Source organism: Phymastichus coffea, unplaced genomic scaffold, assembly GCF_024137745.1.
Source record: "Phymastichus coffea isolate CEN01 unplaced genomic scaffold, Cenicafe_Pcof_1.1 PCOF00015, whole genome shotgun sequence".
Classification (NCBI taxonomy): Eukaryota; Metazoa; Arthropoda; class Insecta; order Hymenoptera; family Eulophidae; genus Phymastichus; species Phymastichus coffea.
The window spans coordinates 2,653,614-2,673,027 of record NW_026706826.1 but is presented as its reverse complement, the minus strand read 5'-3'; the positions used below and the strand labels follow the sequence as shown (position 1 = coordinate 2,673,027).

The window sequence follows — 19,414 nt, the reverse complement described above, 5'->3', positions numbered from 1 at the left end:
CATGCATTGTCTCTTCCAGCTCTCGTATTCGCAGACGCATATCCTGCGCCTCGCGCTCCGCACACACCTGTATTCCCTGCAGAGTCTGTAGGGTTTCCAGGATTCGACCTACCAGTTTGTGGTTACGGTCGACTCCTTCCTTCAGGTACTCTATTTCTCGGAAAGCTTCTCTCAAGGACAATTCTTCCTGAGGCTCCTTCCGGGTGCAGGTTTCCTGCGACCTGAGATCCGGATTGCTCCGCCTCCTTTCCCCCTCCTTCTGTTCTTGCGTGTGGAGGGCCTTTTGGACGAGTTCATCCTTTTCATGGCGGCTGGCTTCACCTTCAGAGTCCTCATCCGGGCAGGTGAATGTTCTTGACATATCAGTCAATGATATTCCCTCCCTATTGATGATTCTGAGGGGATGGTCGCTGTTATCATCCGCGTTGGAGTTTTCCAACTCGTCACAGACTGTGTCGAGCCACGCTTGTCGGGATCGCCTCCTGCGTCCCGCCACCTCTTTGCTGTGCGTGGTCTCTTGAAAATCTGTGGCGGTGTACTCACCCAGCAACCATCTCCCAAGCCTAGCCGCCTGTTGGATGACACTTCCATCCTTGCGCAGTTCTAATTCCGCTAAATAGCGTTCGCGCTGTGCGGAGGTCAGCTCGAATGCCCAATTGTCAATTTGAGCTGACAACAGAGCCATCTTGCCTCCGCACGGGTGTAGGATGCGGTTGAGGTTTAAAATTTTCGGCCTAATCGACCACTACCGCTTCCTATCACCCAAGGTATGAGCGGGGTATACACTATTTAGTGTAACTACCCTTATTGCCTCCTTTTATAAGGCTCAAATCCGCGAGATTATGAGCGCGTGCAGTTCCGCAAACTTTCTATAAATATTATAAAAATATCCTACCTAAGGTCGGAGCCTGCTGTTTGCTTGCTCCGCCTGGCTAATAATTGAACTGCACGCTTGGGTCGCGCTCTCTGCCTTTATCGTCGATCAGGTGCTACCCACCTCCCTTTATCCACCAAACTGTGGCTGAAATGGGTTAACACCTGATTATCTCGTACGACCTGAAATCACTTCGACCTATCAATAATTATCGCTTTCGGCCCTTATTACAATATTCTTAACAATTTTTAGCTAAAGGTTCGAAGTGGTTTCGTTTTTTGCCCAGCAGAGGGCGTACCGCTCACGATCTCGCTCTACCACCCGCTCAAACCTCCCTAAGCGCTCGCGCAATCGTCTCTCTCTCTCTCTCTCTCGTGCGTCGATTACCTTCGACGCACAATCCTATTCGCACGACACGGGTCTTAATACCAGTTGGGCGCCATGTAACGAGGGGGATAAACCTGCAAAATGAGAAATTTATTTAAGAGCAAACTCCCACGATGCAGAGCAAACCGCCGCTCCGTTAACACGTATGTTAGTACGTGTATATGCCTTAACGTCAGCTGACTTAACTTGGTTGTCTTCGATCAAGCAGAGTTGAACTCACCTTAAGTCACGTGCCTTGTGACACACGATGGGTTTCAAGTGTAATCGACTTTGCTCCTAATACACTTAATCCCCTAGCTATGATCGGATTAAAACTTAAGCCTATTTCAATTGTTTAAACTATTAGGAGAAATCATATGACGAAATCGGCGAATAATTTTTATAGATTTTATTAATAAAAATCTCTACAGTCTTTTTCGGGCCGAAAGACTGACGCACGCGAACAGGATTTACAATTTAATAACTTTCGGTGAGAAAGAAAGAGAGAGAGAGAAGATACGAAAATTGGAGCGATCTAACGCTCGGCGCGAATACAAAATTATCAACGCTAACGCGGCTGAGCAAAATAATAAATATATTTTGACACGCGATAATAAAGGGAGGTGCACCTACCCTGCGGTGCAATTACGGTGATCAGCCGTAATTGTTGATGTCAGCAAAATATCAACTGCCTCCGGTCCTAGGTTATCAGCTGTGCTGCCTCGTACCACCTATCAGCTGCAAATCTGCTGCTACCAAAACGCTGCAATCTGTAGGTCTCGTTGTTGCACTCACGCGCGTAATTATTATGGACCAGTAATTATTAGTCGGCGAGAAAAAAAAACAGTGCAAATAACTTTGGCGATATCTACTTGTCACAACAGCTGAGACGTAACTGCTAATTTGAAAGATCGCGCGCCCCCTCTCTCTCTCAATACTTAGAACTAACGCGCGAAATTCAGAATCGCGAACGGTGCGATTAATTGAATCGACTACCGTTGCATTATACACGCCATAAACTATTGTTATATATATATAATTTTATCATTATTTTATTGTAAATATTGCATTATTATATTAACTAACTTTATTATTTAATAACTTTTGACTATACTTTTTGCGATGAATGTAAATTATATTTAAATAATCCATATCTAATTCTGTAAATTTCACATGCTTTAAAATTTCGTTACTGCTGTCTATTCTATTGTAAAAAAGAGAAAATAATTTTGCACACTTGCGTAAACAGCTCGAAGAGGGCTGTCCTGCGAAAATAGGCGGGAAAATCTGTGTATAAATACTATAAAGTAGGTAAAGTAAAGGTAAAGTCTATCTTTCCTTAAGCCCAATTCAAATAATCATAGATATTTCATTTATATTTCTATTGTAAATTCAATATTCATAAATATTTTCAAAGTCAAAACGAATTCTTACTCATTAACGCGACAGATCACGAGAGTACGAACAAAATAATAAATAATAGGTGAAATTAACTTCACAAGAGCTACATTTTATTTCGTTTTAAAAGCTACTTTTCACCATTGCACATTCAATAATATATGTGAATTATGATTTATGATTGTAATTATTTCACAATTTTAATTGAAACATACATATTCATAATACATAAATGTTTTCATGTTTTCATATTTTCATGTTATCATGTTACCATATTATCATGATATCATGTTCTCAATTATGTTTTGAAATATACCTTATATTTTCTTTTTAACGTTTCATTTATTTTGTGTATTTATTTCCAGGCATGAAAATAAGGAGGCAGATCTTCTTCGATCACTAAATCAAGCTGAAGTAAGTAGTATTAGTGAGTTATTATGGATTAACTAATGTTTTCATTAAGGTGATGAAAATTGATAGAGAAAATTTAACCTTTAAAAAAGGCCATTATAAATATTGCTATTGCTACTTTAAAATTATGTTGATTTTGAATACGAAAAATGTACGCTAGGTATCTGTAGTCTTTGCTTCAATAATCAACAGTTTATATGAAATATCAGTCATTTTGAATTCTAGGCATCATGAACTATCTAGCAGAACCTTTAATATAGTATAAAACTAAATATTGAGACCGAATAACGAAATCTATCATACGCCTTTTTGAAGGAATTTCTACCCTGACATACTTTGTAATTATTGATGCTTGCTCGTATCCATTTTTGATCAATTATTGAATTTATCCTATATGAATAATAATCAGATAAATAATGGAAATCTATAATATTCTATAAAAATTATGTATGAATGATTAAATAGAATAGATTTTATAAATTCAGTGTTTTCCTACGGCTTTTTAAATTTGAAAAAATCTGATACGTATTGGAGATTGTCCAACCTGAATATAAAAGAAATTAATTTATGAAAGTTGCCTGTCCAAATTCTGAATGTATACGTAACAAAAGTTTAAGATTTTTAAATATTTATATTACTATTATTAGATACTGTTACAGGATTATTTATATATTCTTCATAAAAGTGATCTTTAATGGCATGTGTAATTCAGTATCACTCACCAGAGAGAACAAAAATGTTTTTTTATAATGACTTGAAACTGCATTTCCAATGATATTGAAACAATATTGTTAGTGTTAGGGTGAGAAGGACTGAAAGTGGAAGTTTTATAAAATTAGATATAAGAGCTCCGGATTTATTCAACTCATAATAAAATAGCTTAAATATAACAAATAAACCGGAACGCTCGGAACGAAAGTCAGTTTGCAATTAAAACTAACGATACAAATTGAATTTATAAAAGTTTGAAATCTCAATCGCAAACTGAGTTAGTTAAAAATAAGAAAGGATTAAATAAGTCGGCACAAGAATCGTATCTCTAAATATTACAAAGGTATAGTTGACGGAAGTACAATTTAATAGAGTATGATTAACGCACGCGTGCTCAACGATAAGTGACTTGCCTTTTTTAAGAGCCGGATCTAGAAAGAATGAAACGCGTCGCCGCGCCAGCTGAGTCCGATGCAAAAAATTTTTTCTTATCTCAATTTCCTTTCCTCGCACGAAGGTCGAAGGCGTGAACTTCTTGACCTCCTGCCAATGGGGTTTCATTATTCACGTATCAACTGCTCCTTACTCTGTTTGATTGGCACGAGTCAAAGTCTGTAGTGATTACGACCGCGCGCTAAAGATTGTGCCGTGTTTTGGTGGCTTGTGTTGCGTTGTTTGATATTGCCGGCTTTTGGCTCAAACAACGGGGTGCCGGACGCTCAATGTCCGTCGGCGGTAATCAGCTTTAAAAGGTAACCTTTCAACCAGTCTGATTGCCACAATGCATTTGCCATCCTTTTAGCGATGTATGCATTTTAGCGGGTTTGGAGGCAATGATCGTAGCAATGTTAAATAGTAAAATCTGATTCTAAATCGTAACTCAGCTTGATGCGGCGCACGCTTTTCTCATACGCTTATTTTAAGTAAACAATATTCGTAGTGTTGCTTAAGTTTCGAGTTTCGAAAAGGCTGTAATTGAATTTAACAACAAAGGGACCAACCGACAAATATCAGCAGATAAGAGATTCTTTTACAAATGAGAGTGTCGATGCACGGTCACTCGATCTTGATTTCGAGTTCGATATCGCACGCGCGCATCGATTAGCAAAACAGTCCGCGGCGTAATGAAATGATTTAAGTGCAATGTCATTGTCCGAAAATTCTGTGAGAGCATATTTTAAAATATATTCGTAACAGTTAGTATTTCAGTTTCAACAAACAAAAGAAGGTACTAGGACCAGAGAGAGTTTGTTAACAAGGTAACCTTTGTTTCTCCTTATTAAACTGCTAGTTTCAATGGTGAACATAAGTATACTACACACTACACTTACAGGAAAGAAACATTACAAATAAATGACGCGAATGAAACTTACTGAAGAGTGCCACAGATATCCGTTCTTCTTCGTTGCTAGACTTGATATTATTCCCTTCATCAGCTGATGCAGTGGCATTAGTTTGCAGTATCACTCTTGGCTAAATTCCACTTTGTGTGCACGCATGCGAGAGATCAAAATGTCTTGTCTCGAACTTCGCTTGAAAGTTAGATTTTTTATAGATATCATCATGGTCTCTTTTTCTATTATGATTTTTTAATAAATTTTACAATAGGGTATCCCGAGTAGATAATTTGAGATGAACTTTTAGAAGAAGAGATAGATAGTTTACTAAGCATTGGAGTTTAACTGAATTTTTATATCTTTTTTTAACATATAAGTAGTAATACTTCTAATGTAGCGTAACGGTTGGTATCTAATCGAATAGTAATTTTTAACTGGCGTTGAGAGATAATGATCACAGGGAAATAGGATTGATTTATGATACCTATGGTCATCTGTCGCACATAAAAATTTCTCGTAGTAGAAAAATTTATAAAAGTTTCTAAAAAGTCAAAACTGTTAGAGTCCTGATCATCATCCTTTAGCGGGGTATAATATGTAATTTAATTAAGCATGGTAAATTACATCAATATGCTACTCGAGAGCAAAATTTCTTCTATATATGGGGTTGGACAGTGATTTTCTCTCAAATAAGTAAGTATTTATGTGAATATGTTTAGAATATAATAATAGGTATAATAATAATTTAACTTTAAAAATTTTATCTGCAAACCATTATAATAGTTTATTGGTTGTCTAGTTTTTGATTAAATCTTATTATACATTATTATTATTAAATATTATAGGGTGTTCCATTTTAAAAGATGGACCTGAATAACTTTTTTAGAATGCATTATTTTATAAACTTTCAAGTATATTTCATGAATTTTCAAAAGGGTAACACGATGACGATCTTATGATATAGATTTTAATTTAATTAATGAAACGAAATCTATAAAAATAGGAGAATGATCTAATGTTAAGTCGAGATGTAATTTGTCTGTGAAATACAATCGTACACGGATGTGTTCTTCTACGGTTTTAGCATTCACTTACTCGGAGCATTTTGAAATTCACTAACTAATCTACTACTACATCTCGCGAGGAAACCAGAAAAAGAAAACACGCAGAAAGAACAAGAGACAACAGACACGTTGCCGCTGCCCCCCTTTGAAGCTAGGCCAGCAATAACAGTCTAAACAGTACACAGATGATAAAGCTTTCGACCTCTACGAAAATATAGTCTCAGTTATAGGAACCAGAAATTCCATACCTTTATCCTAAAATACTTCCATGATCATCAAACTAAACCCTATACCGTAACACTAACAAATTAAAATAATACTAACAGAAAAATAATATAATAAAATCTAACAAAATAGAATACAAAGAAAAAAAGAGAAACTCTCGAAAGCTAATTTTCGAAAAGAAACGATTAACCTGGGCAACGTAATTACACGAAGAAACAGCTCAATAATTCGGCAATCGCATAAACAGCATCCTCGAAAATTACGACTCTATGTGGAAAAAAGTTTAAGTATTTCTAACAGAAATAAGACATAACTCCGAACAATAAGAAGAATTAACAATTCACATCTTCAGTAAGAGCCTATGGCAAGAAATTAAGCGTTATACCTGTGCTTTCTCCTTTTTCAAATCTCTCTACCACGCACGCAGATATGCAACACAAATAGAAAAAATCTATTAGATCTAAAACAAGTTAAACGAAAAGCAATCTGTAAAATAACTGACCTTTCCGCATTGCAAGCTGACATCACTTCACAATACTTTTAACACAAAATATAAATCCTAAAATACTACTTTTCTATCAACATATTTATTATTCATTTTATAGGACTATTGATGAACCCTAACTTCAGAATCGCCGCTGAATTACTTAACTCTAGAACTTGTTAATCCGCCATTCAGCTTAATAATGTAATCCTCTGTGATGACTGCCGTATCCTACAGTGTTGCCATAGATGCTACTTACAATTCGTTACTGATCTTTTCTTTGTACTCGAGCCAGTGATTCACGGACATTTACTTGCAATCACTCAAACACCTAAGCTCACTTGTGACATCTATAAACACACACTACACTATCAAGCTATTAGTTCTAATAGCCTAAAATGTCTCAAAATAGTAAGTAACAATCCGGAAGTTCTGCAGAAGTATGCTACGATAAAAATATTCCGTGATTTCCACTGAACTTTATCAGTGCCGACATGATATATTATAGCAATAAAGAGCTTCAAAAAATCTGTACAGCATGCTTTAATACATGCATTCTAACTCATACACAGTACAGCTACAGACTATTTATAATTAGAATTGTAGGCCCAGTCAGACCAGCCGCAAAATTAACATGCTCAATATGTAAAAAAACAAATCCATTATGATATCAAAAATCCTGTGTACTCAACTCCAATCGTAAACATCATTTCACAATTAACTGACGTTGTCAACCTCCTACCCTTTAATACATGTAACATCACTCCTGTAAAAGAATTTCATAATTACTACCCAAGATGCCTATCGGTCATGGCTAGTTTCGCATCCAAATAAGAAACATCCTCGAAAAATACACAGACAGACAATAACTAATAACAGACAAAAGAATTAACATATGATTCAATAATGTCCTGGCTTAAATACGATAATTCAGTAAGCCTGAATATGATACCCCGCGATGGCAAACCGTGCCGGGTTAAAGCTCTGTCCCACTCCTACATGGTCACGTAGCATGAACCACTTATAACGTCAGCATATAGCGCGCTATACTGGACGGAGCCTTTAACAAAAAAAGATATATAAGACGACGAGTACCTTATTACGTATACAGTACTATCAGACCTCTTTTCCGAGTTCTTCAAAAAAAAGAAAATAAAGAAATCGAAACGATGTTTGTGAGTGTCATAATAATGTGTGTGGCAGCGGCAATCATCGTTTCGGTGAGTAGCCTTAAGAGCCCTCGCTGTAGCTTGACTCCACAATCTGACGAACGGCGCAGTAACAATGCACAAGAAATCCACATGCGTCGGAAGCAATGCTGACAAGCGCAGAAATAGATGCAGCACCCGGAACCGCTAACTATAGATAAGGAGGACGACCATCTGGATTACAACCACATGCTCAGGTACCTGGATCTTCGGCCACCTTCAAACCCGGTTTCTAATCGAGTAAAACTTTGACGGAAAGGGGTTCGGGAGACCTCCACCAACGTCTTGCCTAATCTGCGGTGAGGACACCGCTCACTGAAAACGATGCCCCTAATGCGGACCAGCAACAAGACACGCTCCCCCGAAAAAAGGCCTGGTCCTGGAAGTCAAATGTACTCGGCCTGAAAACATATATGCTGTCCAACGCCCCATGCCCCAAGTGTGTTGGAGAGCAAAAGCTTTTGTAGTTCAGTAGAAGTATTCAGGCAATGCGTCTACGTTTATTACAACGATTAACTATGAAATTCGTATCCAATTATATAACAAAATTTTTATAATGTAACTTTATATGTAACATTTAATAAATAAAATTTAAAATAATTTCTTTAATGACTTAATCAGAACATTATGTTCCCAGTCTTTATCATTCATAGCTGTTACGAGTTGAGATTCTGATAAAAAAAATTCCTTTTGCCATAATAATGATAAGATAATAAAATCTATAATTATAGTTTATGCCATATAAATTTAGAATACGCGTAGCTGTTTTTCTAATACAAGTCTGCCACTATTGAAGAATACACTAAAAATGAATATATATATATATATATATATATATATATATATATATATATATATATATATATATATATATATATATATATATATATATATATACACAGGGTGGCCCATTTTAAGTGATCCACTCAGATATCTAGATTGGAGTGAGTTTTATGGAAAAAAGTTTCAGACAAAAGTTACTCAACTTTGAGGGGGCCATGTTTCTATGACCTTGGATTTGACCTTGAAGGTCATGTTCAAGGTCATTTCAAGGTCAACTTTGTTTTTTTAAATAGGAACCCCCATTTTTGACCCCGGATTCGCACATAGCGCGAAACTCAACACAATACCTTATCCAAACGTCGGATTTCGCGCTATGTGCGTATCCGGGGTTAAAAAGAGGGATTTCCATTACAAAAAACACTTCGACCTTGAAATGACCTTCAAAATGAGGTTAAAGGTCAAAGGTTTTTGGTGCATTGGGTGGCCCACTCTGTTCTGAACAAATTTTGTAGAGGTCATTTTTCGATATCTTAAAGATTAAAAAAACGCTTTTATGCAGTTTTTCAAGCATTTGACCTTAAATCGACCTTCTCAAGGCCATGAATAAAAATTTAAAAATACCGTTTTGGACGTAAAATTTCCCGCTCTTTCCGAATCCGGGGTCAAAAATGGGGGTTCCTATTTAAAAAAACAAAGTTGACCTTGAAATGACCTTGAACATGACCTCCAAGGTCAAATCCAAGGTCATAGAAACATGGCCCCCTCAAAGTTGAGTAACTTTTGTCTGAAACTTTTTTCGATAAAACTCACTCCAATCTAGATATCTGAGTGGATCACTTAAAATGGGCCACCCTGTATATATATCAATAAATACAAAAAAAAATGAAAAAGTATATGAAAGCTCGCAAAGCGCGTCCAATGTAGTTATAGTTAAGCTGAAATGAAATGGTTCTGCTACTATTAGTTATTAACGTTCAGAAGAACGTTTGTCACTTACTAGGGAATCACCCCAACCCTCCGCCTCCGATTTTTCTTCAATTAAGATATGTTATAGTTCGTAAAAAAATGAAAGACCCGTATTTTTTTTATCGGCGGAAAAAACTAGCTAAGGGATGAAACCCACCCTCAAAAACAACCCCAAAAGCAGTTCTATAGCAATATCTTTAGTTGTAATGAATATTTTTTTATGAAACAAAAAAACACAAGATACTTATAAAAAAAGTAACAGACACACATCAATTTGGTCCCCGGGGAGTTGCAAACCCTACGTTGTATAGAGGAAAAACAGTATTTTTAAGTGTATTTTTACCTTACAAAATCAAAATTTATGTTAAAAAAATTTAAAAAATGATATTCTAATAGAAAATGATAAAACAAAATTGACGTGTTTCGGGGTTTTCCTATTATCTATTATTTCGAGGGTGAACTACCCCTTAATTTTATTAATACAATATAAGCAGTTGTTAATCGCAGATTATGCTGGTTATTTCATATTCTATGACGCTCAAAAAAGCCAAACACATGTATACTTTTGTTCTGCCGAATAAACTATTTAGAGGGTGAAAGCTACCCCCGAAAGATACCCCTCAATACAATTTTATAGCAAAATTTTCGTATTTTATGCACAGTTTTCGACGAAACAAACTTTAAAAAATTCTTTTAAAAAATTTCAGCTAAATAAATGGATTTCGTCTACAGGGGTTGCAACCCCCTAAGTCGCCTAAAAAAAAAGCTTTGTTTTAAAACATTTTCTTGCAAAATTTTTTCAGAAGAAATGAAGTTTATGAAATTCCGTTTAAAATCTAACACAAAAGTATACAGTATCCGTCACCAGGGGCTGCTACCCTTTCATTGGAAAGTGAACAGAGCATTCATTTTTCTTCTAGATCCCCTACCACCCCGAACGCAATTTCCTTAAACCTCGAGCTAGTTACCCTGCCATGCTATAGCCCGTAACTCCTACACCCCAATTTCATCAACCTTCGAGCTGGTTACCCTGCCACGCTGTAACTACAAACTCATAACCCCAATTTCCTTAACCCTCGAGCTGGTTACCCTGCCCTTTCTAATTTTCTAGTCCGAAACCCGGTTCTCTTTTATTCATAATCCCAATTTCGACATGTTTGTAATATCTCTGAAGAAAAAGACATAGGCGAAATGATTGTAGAAGATAACGTTAAATTTATTTTATTTTTATGTTATATTTACGTTATATTAATTCGATCATTTCATCTGATATTGAGATTACATTTGTTGAATATAAAAATCAACCCTCGAGCTGGTTACCCTGCCACGCTGTAACCCCGAACTCCTGCATTCCAATTTTCTGAAATCCGGAACCCAGGTCCCTGTCATTCATAATCTCGATTTCGAAATATTTATAGTATCTTCAAAGAAAAGGACATATGCACACTTTTTGTAGAAGATAACGTTTAATTAATTACGTATATTAGTGTATAGGTAGGAAATAGCAAATGCAACTACGAAATCATGCAAATTTTTGAAATTCGAAATAGCTACGGGGAATTTCATTTTTATATCATTATGTTCAACAAATATTACTACTATCCCTGAGGAAATTCGATTATTATGTTATTACGAAGAAATTCATCAGAAAAATTGATTTTACCATACTAATAGGTATGTGTACGTATTTCGCGAGGCGGTTTTAGCCAATATAAAAATACTGACATGAGATAATGTTACTCTTATTTTCCACCTTAAACACACTCGAGTATGTGCGTAGCAAAACAAAATCAAACTGTGGCATGACGTGGAAACCACAATCAACGAATGCGGTTCATGTGGTTCAAATAGCAAGATTGGAACTACAACTGTTTTTTTCCTTGATAGAAATCGCAATCGTTGACGTATGTGATAAGCCAAGATCTAACAGTGGAGGAACCTCGGGCACCTTAATTTGATATCAGTTTGTGTGGTGCCAACTTCAAAACATGTTTTGTTCACTTACAGTATATATAAGCATATTCGATCAGCATACTTCAGTAAATCAGTTATAGAACTTTGCTTTACATCTTCGTTTTTGAATATCAAAATTGTGTTAGAATGGCAATTGAAATTCACAACGTCATTCAAAAAGTACTGAAAACATTCCACATAAGTGCGGTTGTAGAAAGCATATCTATATTAAACGATGCAGAGAAGCAGCTACACGATTATTTTGAAGATATATTGAGAAAAAGCATTGAAACGAATTCAAATATTGAATGTGAGACAAGTGAGAACTTATATTTCCTGGATGATGATTTTGATATTAATCCAGAAGTAATTGACGATCAATTTGAAGAAATAAATGGTGTAGACTATGCCGAGGTAACTACTTGTACGGTAACAAATACGGTACTCGACGATGGATGACTGTTGGATACTGGGAAAATGGTAAGAAAAAGAAACTGTCTTTAAGTTCCGTCCAGAGTAAATATAAACAAGTTTCATCAGCACGTCAGTTGAGAATATGGAAACAGCAAATTTTGACAGGCGGGACCAAAAGAGAGAATCTGTTTAATGTTTCAGAATATACTTTACAACAACTCAAAGATGCTTTAGATCGGAAGTTAACAGTGCATGATTTAGATCTTAAAAGATGGGCTTTACAAAAAAGTATGAGTTAGATATGCCTTGGTTTAAAACTTCACCCAATTGGATATTACTATTACAAAAAAAGCATAAAATTGTATCACGTAAAATAACTGAATATGTGACTAAAGTATCTGTTGAAAATGAGGCTAGATTAAAGTTAGATTGTCAATATTTTATCAACCTCATAAAAACAGAATTATCAACCAAAAGTGCAAGTAACATATATAATTCCGATCAAAGTGGATTGAATTTAGAAATGCATACTGGCAGAACATTGAGCGAAAAAGGTAAGAAGACAGTCGAATCAGTAGTACAATCAGTATCGTCGACTACGTATAGTTATACGATTTAACCGACAATATCTGCAGAAGGTACATTGCTATCAACCCTTTTTATGGTATTAAAAGAAACAAACGGAGAGTTTGGACCCATTGTTTCGAAAAAACTATTCAATGCACCTAATATATTTTTGCCAGCAAGTGCGTCAGGAAAGCTGTCGAGTGAATTACTTCAAACATGGTTGCAACATGTATTTTTTCCTAACTATGGGGAAACAGTAGTTTTTTAGTAGACTCATGGAGTGGACAGTGTGAATGAACTGTAAGAGAAGTGACACCAGCAGGTACAAATTTTTGATTGATGACAATTCCTAAGGGTACGACAGGCAAAATTCAACCACTCGATGTATTCGGTTTTCGATTTTGGAAAAACTTTGTAAGAAAAATATCTGATGCCATTATTTTATTCGGATCAGACATCAAATTACATGAAAGGAATAATATTATAAAATTACAGTCTATCACACAAAATCAATTATCTTCACCTAGATTCAAAAGCGTATTTAAATATGCTTGGTACAAAAGAGGGTACTTGGATAAAAAACCTGATTCGTTCGACAATCCTGTTAAATATTGCTTCGAAATGTCAGAACAGCCTATTTGTGAGATTTATGAGAAAATAGCAATTATAAAATGTGCATGATGCAAGAAACTAATATGTCTACAGCATTTATTTATAGAGTATCATTATTGATCACAATATGTACAGTGATAATGAGTGCGGATCGTCTTTTTATATTAAAAAAATGTAATCTCAATATCAGATGAAATGACGAATTAATATAACGTAAATATAACATAAAAATAAAATAAATTTAACGTTATCTTCTACAATTATTTCGCCTATGTCCTTTTCTTCAGAGATATTACAAATATGTCGAAATTGGGATTATAAATAACAGAGATCCGGGTTTCGGACTAGAAAATTGGAAAGGGCAGGGTAACCAGCTCGAAGGTTGATGAAATTGGGGTGTAGGTGTTCGGGGTTGGGTTAGAGCGTAGCAGGGTAACCAGCTCGAGAGTTGATGAAATTCGGGTGTAGAAGTTACGGGTTACAGCGTGGCAGGGTAACGAGCTCGAGGATTGATGAATTTCGGGTGTAGGAGTTCGGGGTTACAACGTGGCAGGGTAACCAGCTCGAGGATTGATGAAATTCGGGTGTAGGAGTTCAGGGTTAGAGCGTGGCAGAGTAACCAGCTCGAGGGTTAAGGAAATTGGGGTGTAGGAGTTATGAGTTATAGCGTGGCAGGGTAACTAGCTCGAGGTTTAAGGAAATTGGGTTCGGGGTGGTAGGGGATCAGGGTAAAAAATGAATGCTCTGTTCACTTTACAATGAAGGGGTAGCAGTCCCTGGTGACGGATACTGTATACTTTTGTGTTAGATTTTAAACGGAATTTCGTAAACTTCATTTCTTCTGAAAAAATTTTGCAAGAAAATGTTTTAAAACATAGCTTTTTTTTCAGGTGACTTAGGGGGTTGCAACCCCTGTAGACGAAATCCATATATTTAGCTGAAATTTTTTAAAAGAATTTTTTAAAGTTTGTTTTGTCGAAAACTGAGCATAAAATACGAAAATTTCGCTATAAAATGGTGTTGAGGGGTAACTTTCGGGGGCAGCTTTCACGCCCTAAATAGTTTATTCGGCAGAACAAAAGTATACATGTGTTTAGCTTTTTTAAGCGTCATAGAACATGAAATAACCAGCATAATCTGCGATTAACAACTGCTTATATTGTATTAATAAAATTAAGGGGTAGTTCACCCTCGAAATAATAGATAATAGGAAAACCCCGAAACACGTCAATTTTGTTTTATCATTTTCTATTAGAATATCATTTTTTAAATTTTATTAACATAATTTTTGATTTTGTAAGGTAAAAATACACTTAAAAATACTGTTTTTCCTCTATTTTTTTGTTTCATAAAAAAATATTCATTACAACTAAAGATATTGCTATAGAACTGCTTTTGGGGTTGTTTTTGGGGGTGGGTTTCATCCCTTAGATAGCTTTTTCCGCCGATAAAAAACAATACGGGTCTTTCATTTTTTTACGAACTATAACATATCTCAATTGAAGAAAAATCGGAGGCGGAGGGTTGGGGTGGTTCCCTAGTTAGCTAACTATAGCTAAAGACTCCCAGAGGAAGGGCATGTCACATCGATATGTGGCTATCATATAAGCGGACATATATATATATGTATATGCATCCGTTTATTAAACCATATTTTTTGTATTGAGTTAACTGTAGTACCCACGGTAGTAAATTTATTTAATCGATATAATATACTTGTCATTATCTATCGTCGATTCTGTATCCTTTTGTTATATCCGCTACCAATATCGTAGAACGCTATAATATCACCTGATGCTGCATTATCCATTGCGCATACCTACTTTATAACCGACACTAATTCGTATATTAATCACGACTTGATAGGATGGTTTAGTTGAATCAGTGTTCTAATTTAAATTAGTTAGCTAGGGAAAGATTAGGCAACGCAGGTATAAAAGGAGTGTTTCACTGATGGACGCGCTTTCGCTCTTCGACTCTTGTTTTCTTGTCACCTGTCTTTGTACTCCGACAATTCCGAACTCTTGTCAGTATATATATTAAAGATCTTTTTGTTACTCTGTTTAATATCTGAAACCACTCACAAGGAAACTATCGAAACCCGACCCCACCGATTGTAATTCTTTTTGAATATGTTTTAATACTCGAAAAAATATTCGAGAAGTGTTTTTTTTTCTCTGCATCTAACAACCCATTAGTTCTAAAGTTATATCAGTATAAGCACCTACTTATATATTGGCGAAATATTTTGGCGTTGATTTTATTTAAAAATATTCGTTAGATGCAAAGATATATGAAAAAAACAATTTTCGGGGTGGTTTTCAGAGGTAGATTTCATCCCTTAAAAGTAGATATCAGCTGATAAAAGAAAACACGTGTCGAATATTTTTTCGAGTATTACGACATATTCAGAAATCATTAAAATCGGTGGGGTCGGGTTGGGGTAGTTCCCTTATCAGTATAAACTGTACTTTACATTCCTTACTTTGATTAAAGAGTGTATCTAAAATACCTGCTACTTTTTATTAAAGTTTACCTTTTAAATTAATCCGCGTTTCGCGCGAATTATTATACGGAGACCAGCAGTAACTAATTACCATCAGATAATAATTAAGGTAAAATTATAATTAAGTTATTAATTATTCTATGCATGCGAATTGCTATCTTTTTACATTTTTGCTCTATTTATCATATGTCATTCTTTGCTCGCGTCCTCCACGTTTAATTTTCAAACTATCTATTTGCTTTGAACCTCGTGCCTAAACACTATCCGGTGTAGACGTAACAAGTAATTTGAGCATGTGCTCTGAGCATTACTACTACTCACTGATTTATACTATCTATTGGTAAGTTGGATGTGACAGAGTACTACTATCATAATAAACAATTTTTTCTTAACTAACATCTCAAAAACAATTCTACATGCTCCAAATTCAACTATTCAACAATTCAAATATCTCTGAGCTAACCTATAAATTGAGTTGGCCAAAGGGCTCGCTCTCCGGGGCCTCCTGTCTAACACAGTTCCGTTATGGACATCCCTAATAATATGGAATCCCCTGACGTAAATATTTACTCCCTTTCTGAATCAGATAATCAACCAATAATTGTTAACACCGAAATGTCACCTATCCACTCACCCTCCCCCACATACACAACAGAAGCCCAAAATCAAAAGAAAAGATCTCGTACACCTACCTACCAACTCCCGGATAACATAAATAGATAGAAACTCCTACACATAAACAACTCTGCCAATAACCCTCCCTCCCAACTCAATTTATCTTAAAGAATGGAATAAACAAAAATATCTGAATATATTAGCGACATTCCTCCCCTATACTACTGTGGGCAAAAAGTAAGGTGAATTTGTTTGTAAAATGAAAAATCTTTATTTATTCTTCTACATCAATGTCATCCCCTTTGAAGTAATCCCCTCCCGATAAAATACACTTATGCCAACGTTTTTTCCAATCCTCGAAACATGCCAAATAGTCCCTTTCCGGTATAGCCATCAGCGCCTTCTTCGATTCAGTTCTTATCTCCTCAATCGACTCGAAACGCGTTCCCCGGAGTGGTCTCTTGAGTTTTGGGAATAGCCAGAAGTCACACGGAGCCAAATCAGGCGAATACGGTGGTTGCGGAACGATATGCGTCGAATTTTTGGCGAAATGGTCACGAAGAACGAGTGCAGTGTGAGATGGTGCATTATCGTGATGCAAAAACCAAGAGTTGTTGGCCCATAATTCTGGTCTTTTTAGACGAATTGCTTCACGCAAACGACGCATAACGCTCAAATAATATTCCTTATTAACAGTTTGGCCGGGTGGAAGGAATTCATAGTGCACCACACCACGAAAATCGAAGAAAACTGTCATCATGATCTTGATTTTTGAACGACTTTGACGTGCTCTTTTCGGTCTGGCCTCGCCTTTAGCACGATATTCGCTTGATTGGTCGGTTGTTTCAGGGTCGTAAGCATAAATCCAAGTCTCATCTCCCGTAATCATGCATTTGAGCTTGTCCTGATAGTCAGAAAGCATTGTTTCACACACATCAACGCGGCGACTTTTTTGCAAGAAATTGAGCGTTTTCGGTACCAAACGAGATTTGACTTTTCGTAGGCCCAAATGGTCTTTCAAAATTGTTTTCACAGATCCTTCTAATATTCCGATCATATCAGTAAGGTCTCTAACAGTCAACCGACGATTTTCGAGCACTAATTCCTTCACTTTATTGACGTGTTGGTCATCTGTTGACGTCGATGGTCGTCCGGAGCGCTCCAAGTCATCAACACGTTCTCGACCCTCTTTGAAGTCTTTGTACCACTTATAAACATTTTTCTGCGACATGGTAGAATCACCAAAGGCCTTCCGCAACATCCTCAACGTTTCCGCAGCCGAAATTTCATTCCGCAAACAAAATTTGATGGCACTTCTTTGCTCAATTAAATCAGACATTGTAAAAATCGAAACATGCACTCTTGGTCGTTTGGTAAACACAAGCGTAAATATATTACTGATGATGACATTGACATGAAATTTGTCCCAGATATCATTCGCAGTCCTACCAACTCAAGAAAAAAAGAACTAGCCCGAAATGTTAAGCCCGCGAAGTTTAAATTGAAAATTCACCTTACTTTTTGCCCACAGTAGTACAAAATCATCCTTCAATCTCCACAACACAATGACATTATATCATAAAAACCGCCCAGATAGTTAGGAAAGTCATCCCTCTTTTTCCGGACAATGCCTTCGATGAAATTAAATCTTCAGGCAAAAATAGATTAATCATCATTACCCATCAGAGGAAAATTGCAAATCAACTGCTAAAAAATGATATCAAAATCTTTAAAAAAATGATTTAAAAGCAATTGTTTTCCATTCTTACGTATACAAAAATAGCATACTTAAGGGAATTCCCACAAATTTATCCGAGAAGAAATACTTAAAAACATAGATATCCCTGTACATTATAAAGGTACTCAACTCATAAAAATACATAGATTCAACAGAAGAACATTAGATGAAAAAAATCCTCACATACTTTTCTACCGAAACCGTCCAAATTACATTCAAAGGACAAATACTTCCGCAGTTCATTTATCTATTAAGAGTTAAGCTAATCATAGAAACCTATATTCCTAATCTAAGGCTCTACGCGAACTGCTTTAGATATGGGCACACTAAATCAATTTGTAAATCAAATAGCCCTCGATGCTTATACCGTGGAAATAATCATCCCTGCGATACCTGCTAAAAAAATGACAAAAAAAAGAACCCCTTCTACCTCCACTGTTATCAAAATCATCTACCCATTGATAATAAATGTCCCATCAGATCTTTTTGAATAAAAAATACTATCTATCTCCATAAGAAAAAAACAAATCCGGACAAGAAATAAAAACAGAATACAAAGAGGTAGAAAAATCTAAATCTCATTCTTCTAATTATCCAATTTACACAACTCTTTCATATATGAAGAAATAGCTCAAAAAATCCTAATAACCCCCAATCAATTCTCTCAAATCATCCTCTCCACTCTCTCCCGCCTTCACCTCCGCACTATTTAAATAAATACACACTCTCATACACTAATATAGCTTCAAAAAAAACACACAAAACTCTCCTAACCCAACCCGCACAACGAAAACTACAACTACTTATCCTAAAGATCATATAGAAACACTAATAAATTCTAGTGGTAAGTACAACTTAAATCATAAAATAACAGATATCACTTATAACTTCTCACAGCATGATGAACCAATCCAATCAGGCGAACAGAACGTTAGTCAATTACACATTATTCAGAATGACAAAGGATAGTTATTTAACAACATACTAATCTCACACGAAAAATGTGCCAACATTTTTACCAATCTCTTACTAGATCCCAAAGTCATTCAATTTACAAATTTTATAAAGACATCTCCCCCTAACTCATCCCAATTCTCGCAATAAAACTCTCTCACAATCTTATCCCCACAAATACTATAATGACATCTACAAAACGACAAAATCACTTTCAATAATAATCAT

At 35.8% G+C, this 19,414-nt stretch overlaps 1 protein-coding gene across 2 annotated transcripts in view; it reads left to right on the top strand.

The window, feature by feature from the left end:
* LOC131675037 (ras GTPase-activating protein 1) overlaps positions 1-19,414 on the top strand; it is a 1,462,590-nt gene that overhangs the window by 910,856 nt on the left and 532,320 nt on the right. For both annotated transcript variants that reach the window (XM_058953862.1, XM_058953861.1), the window contains exon 10: positions 3,004-3,052. In XM_058953862.1, coding sequence (XP_058809845.1) covers positions 3,004-3,052 — 49 coding nt within the window. The remainder of the gene's footprint in view (positions 1-3,003; positions 3,053-19,414) is intronic.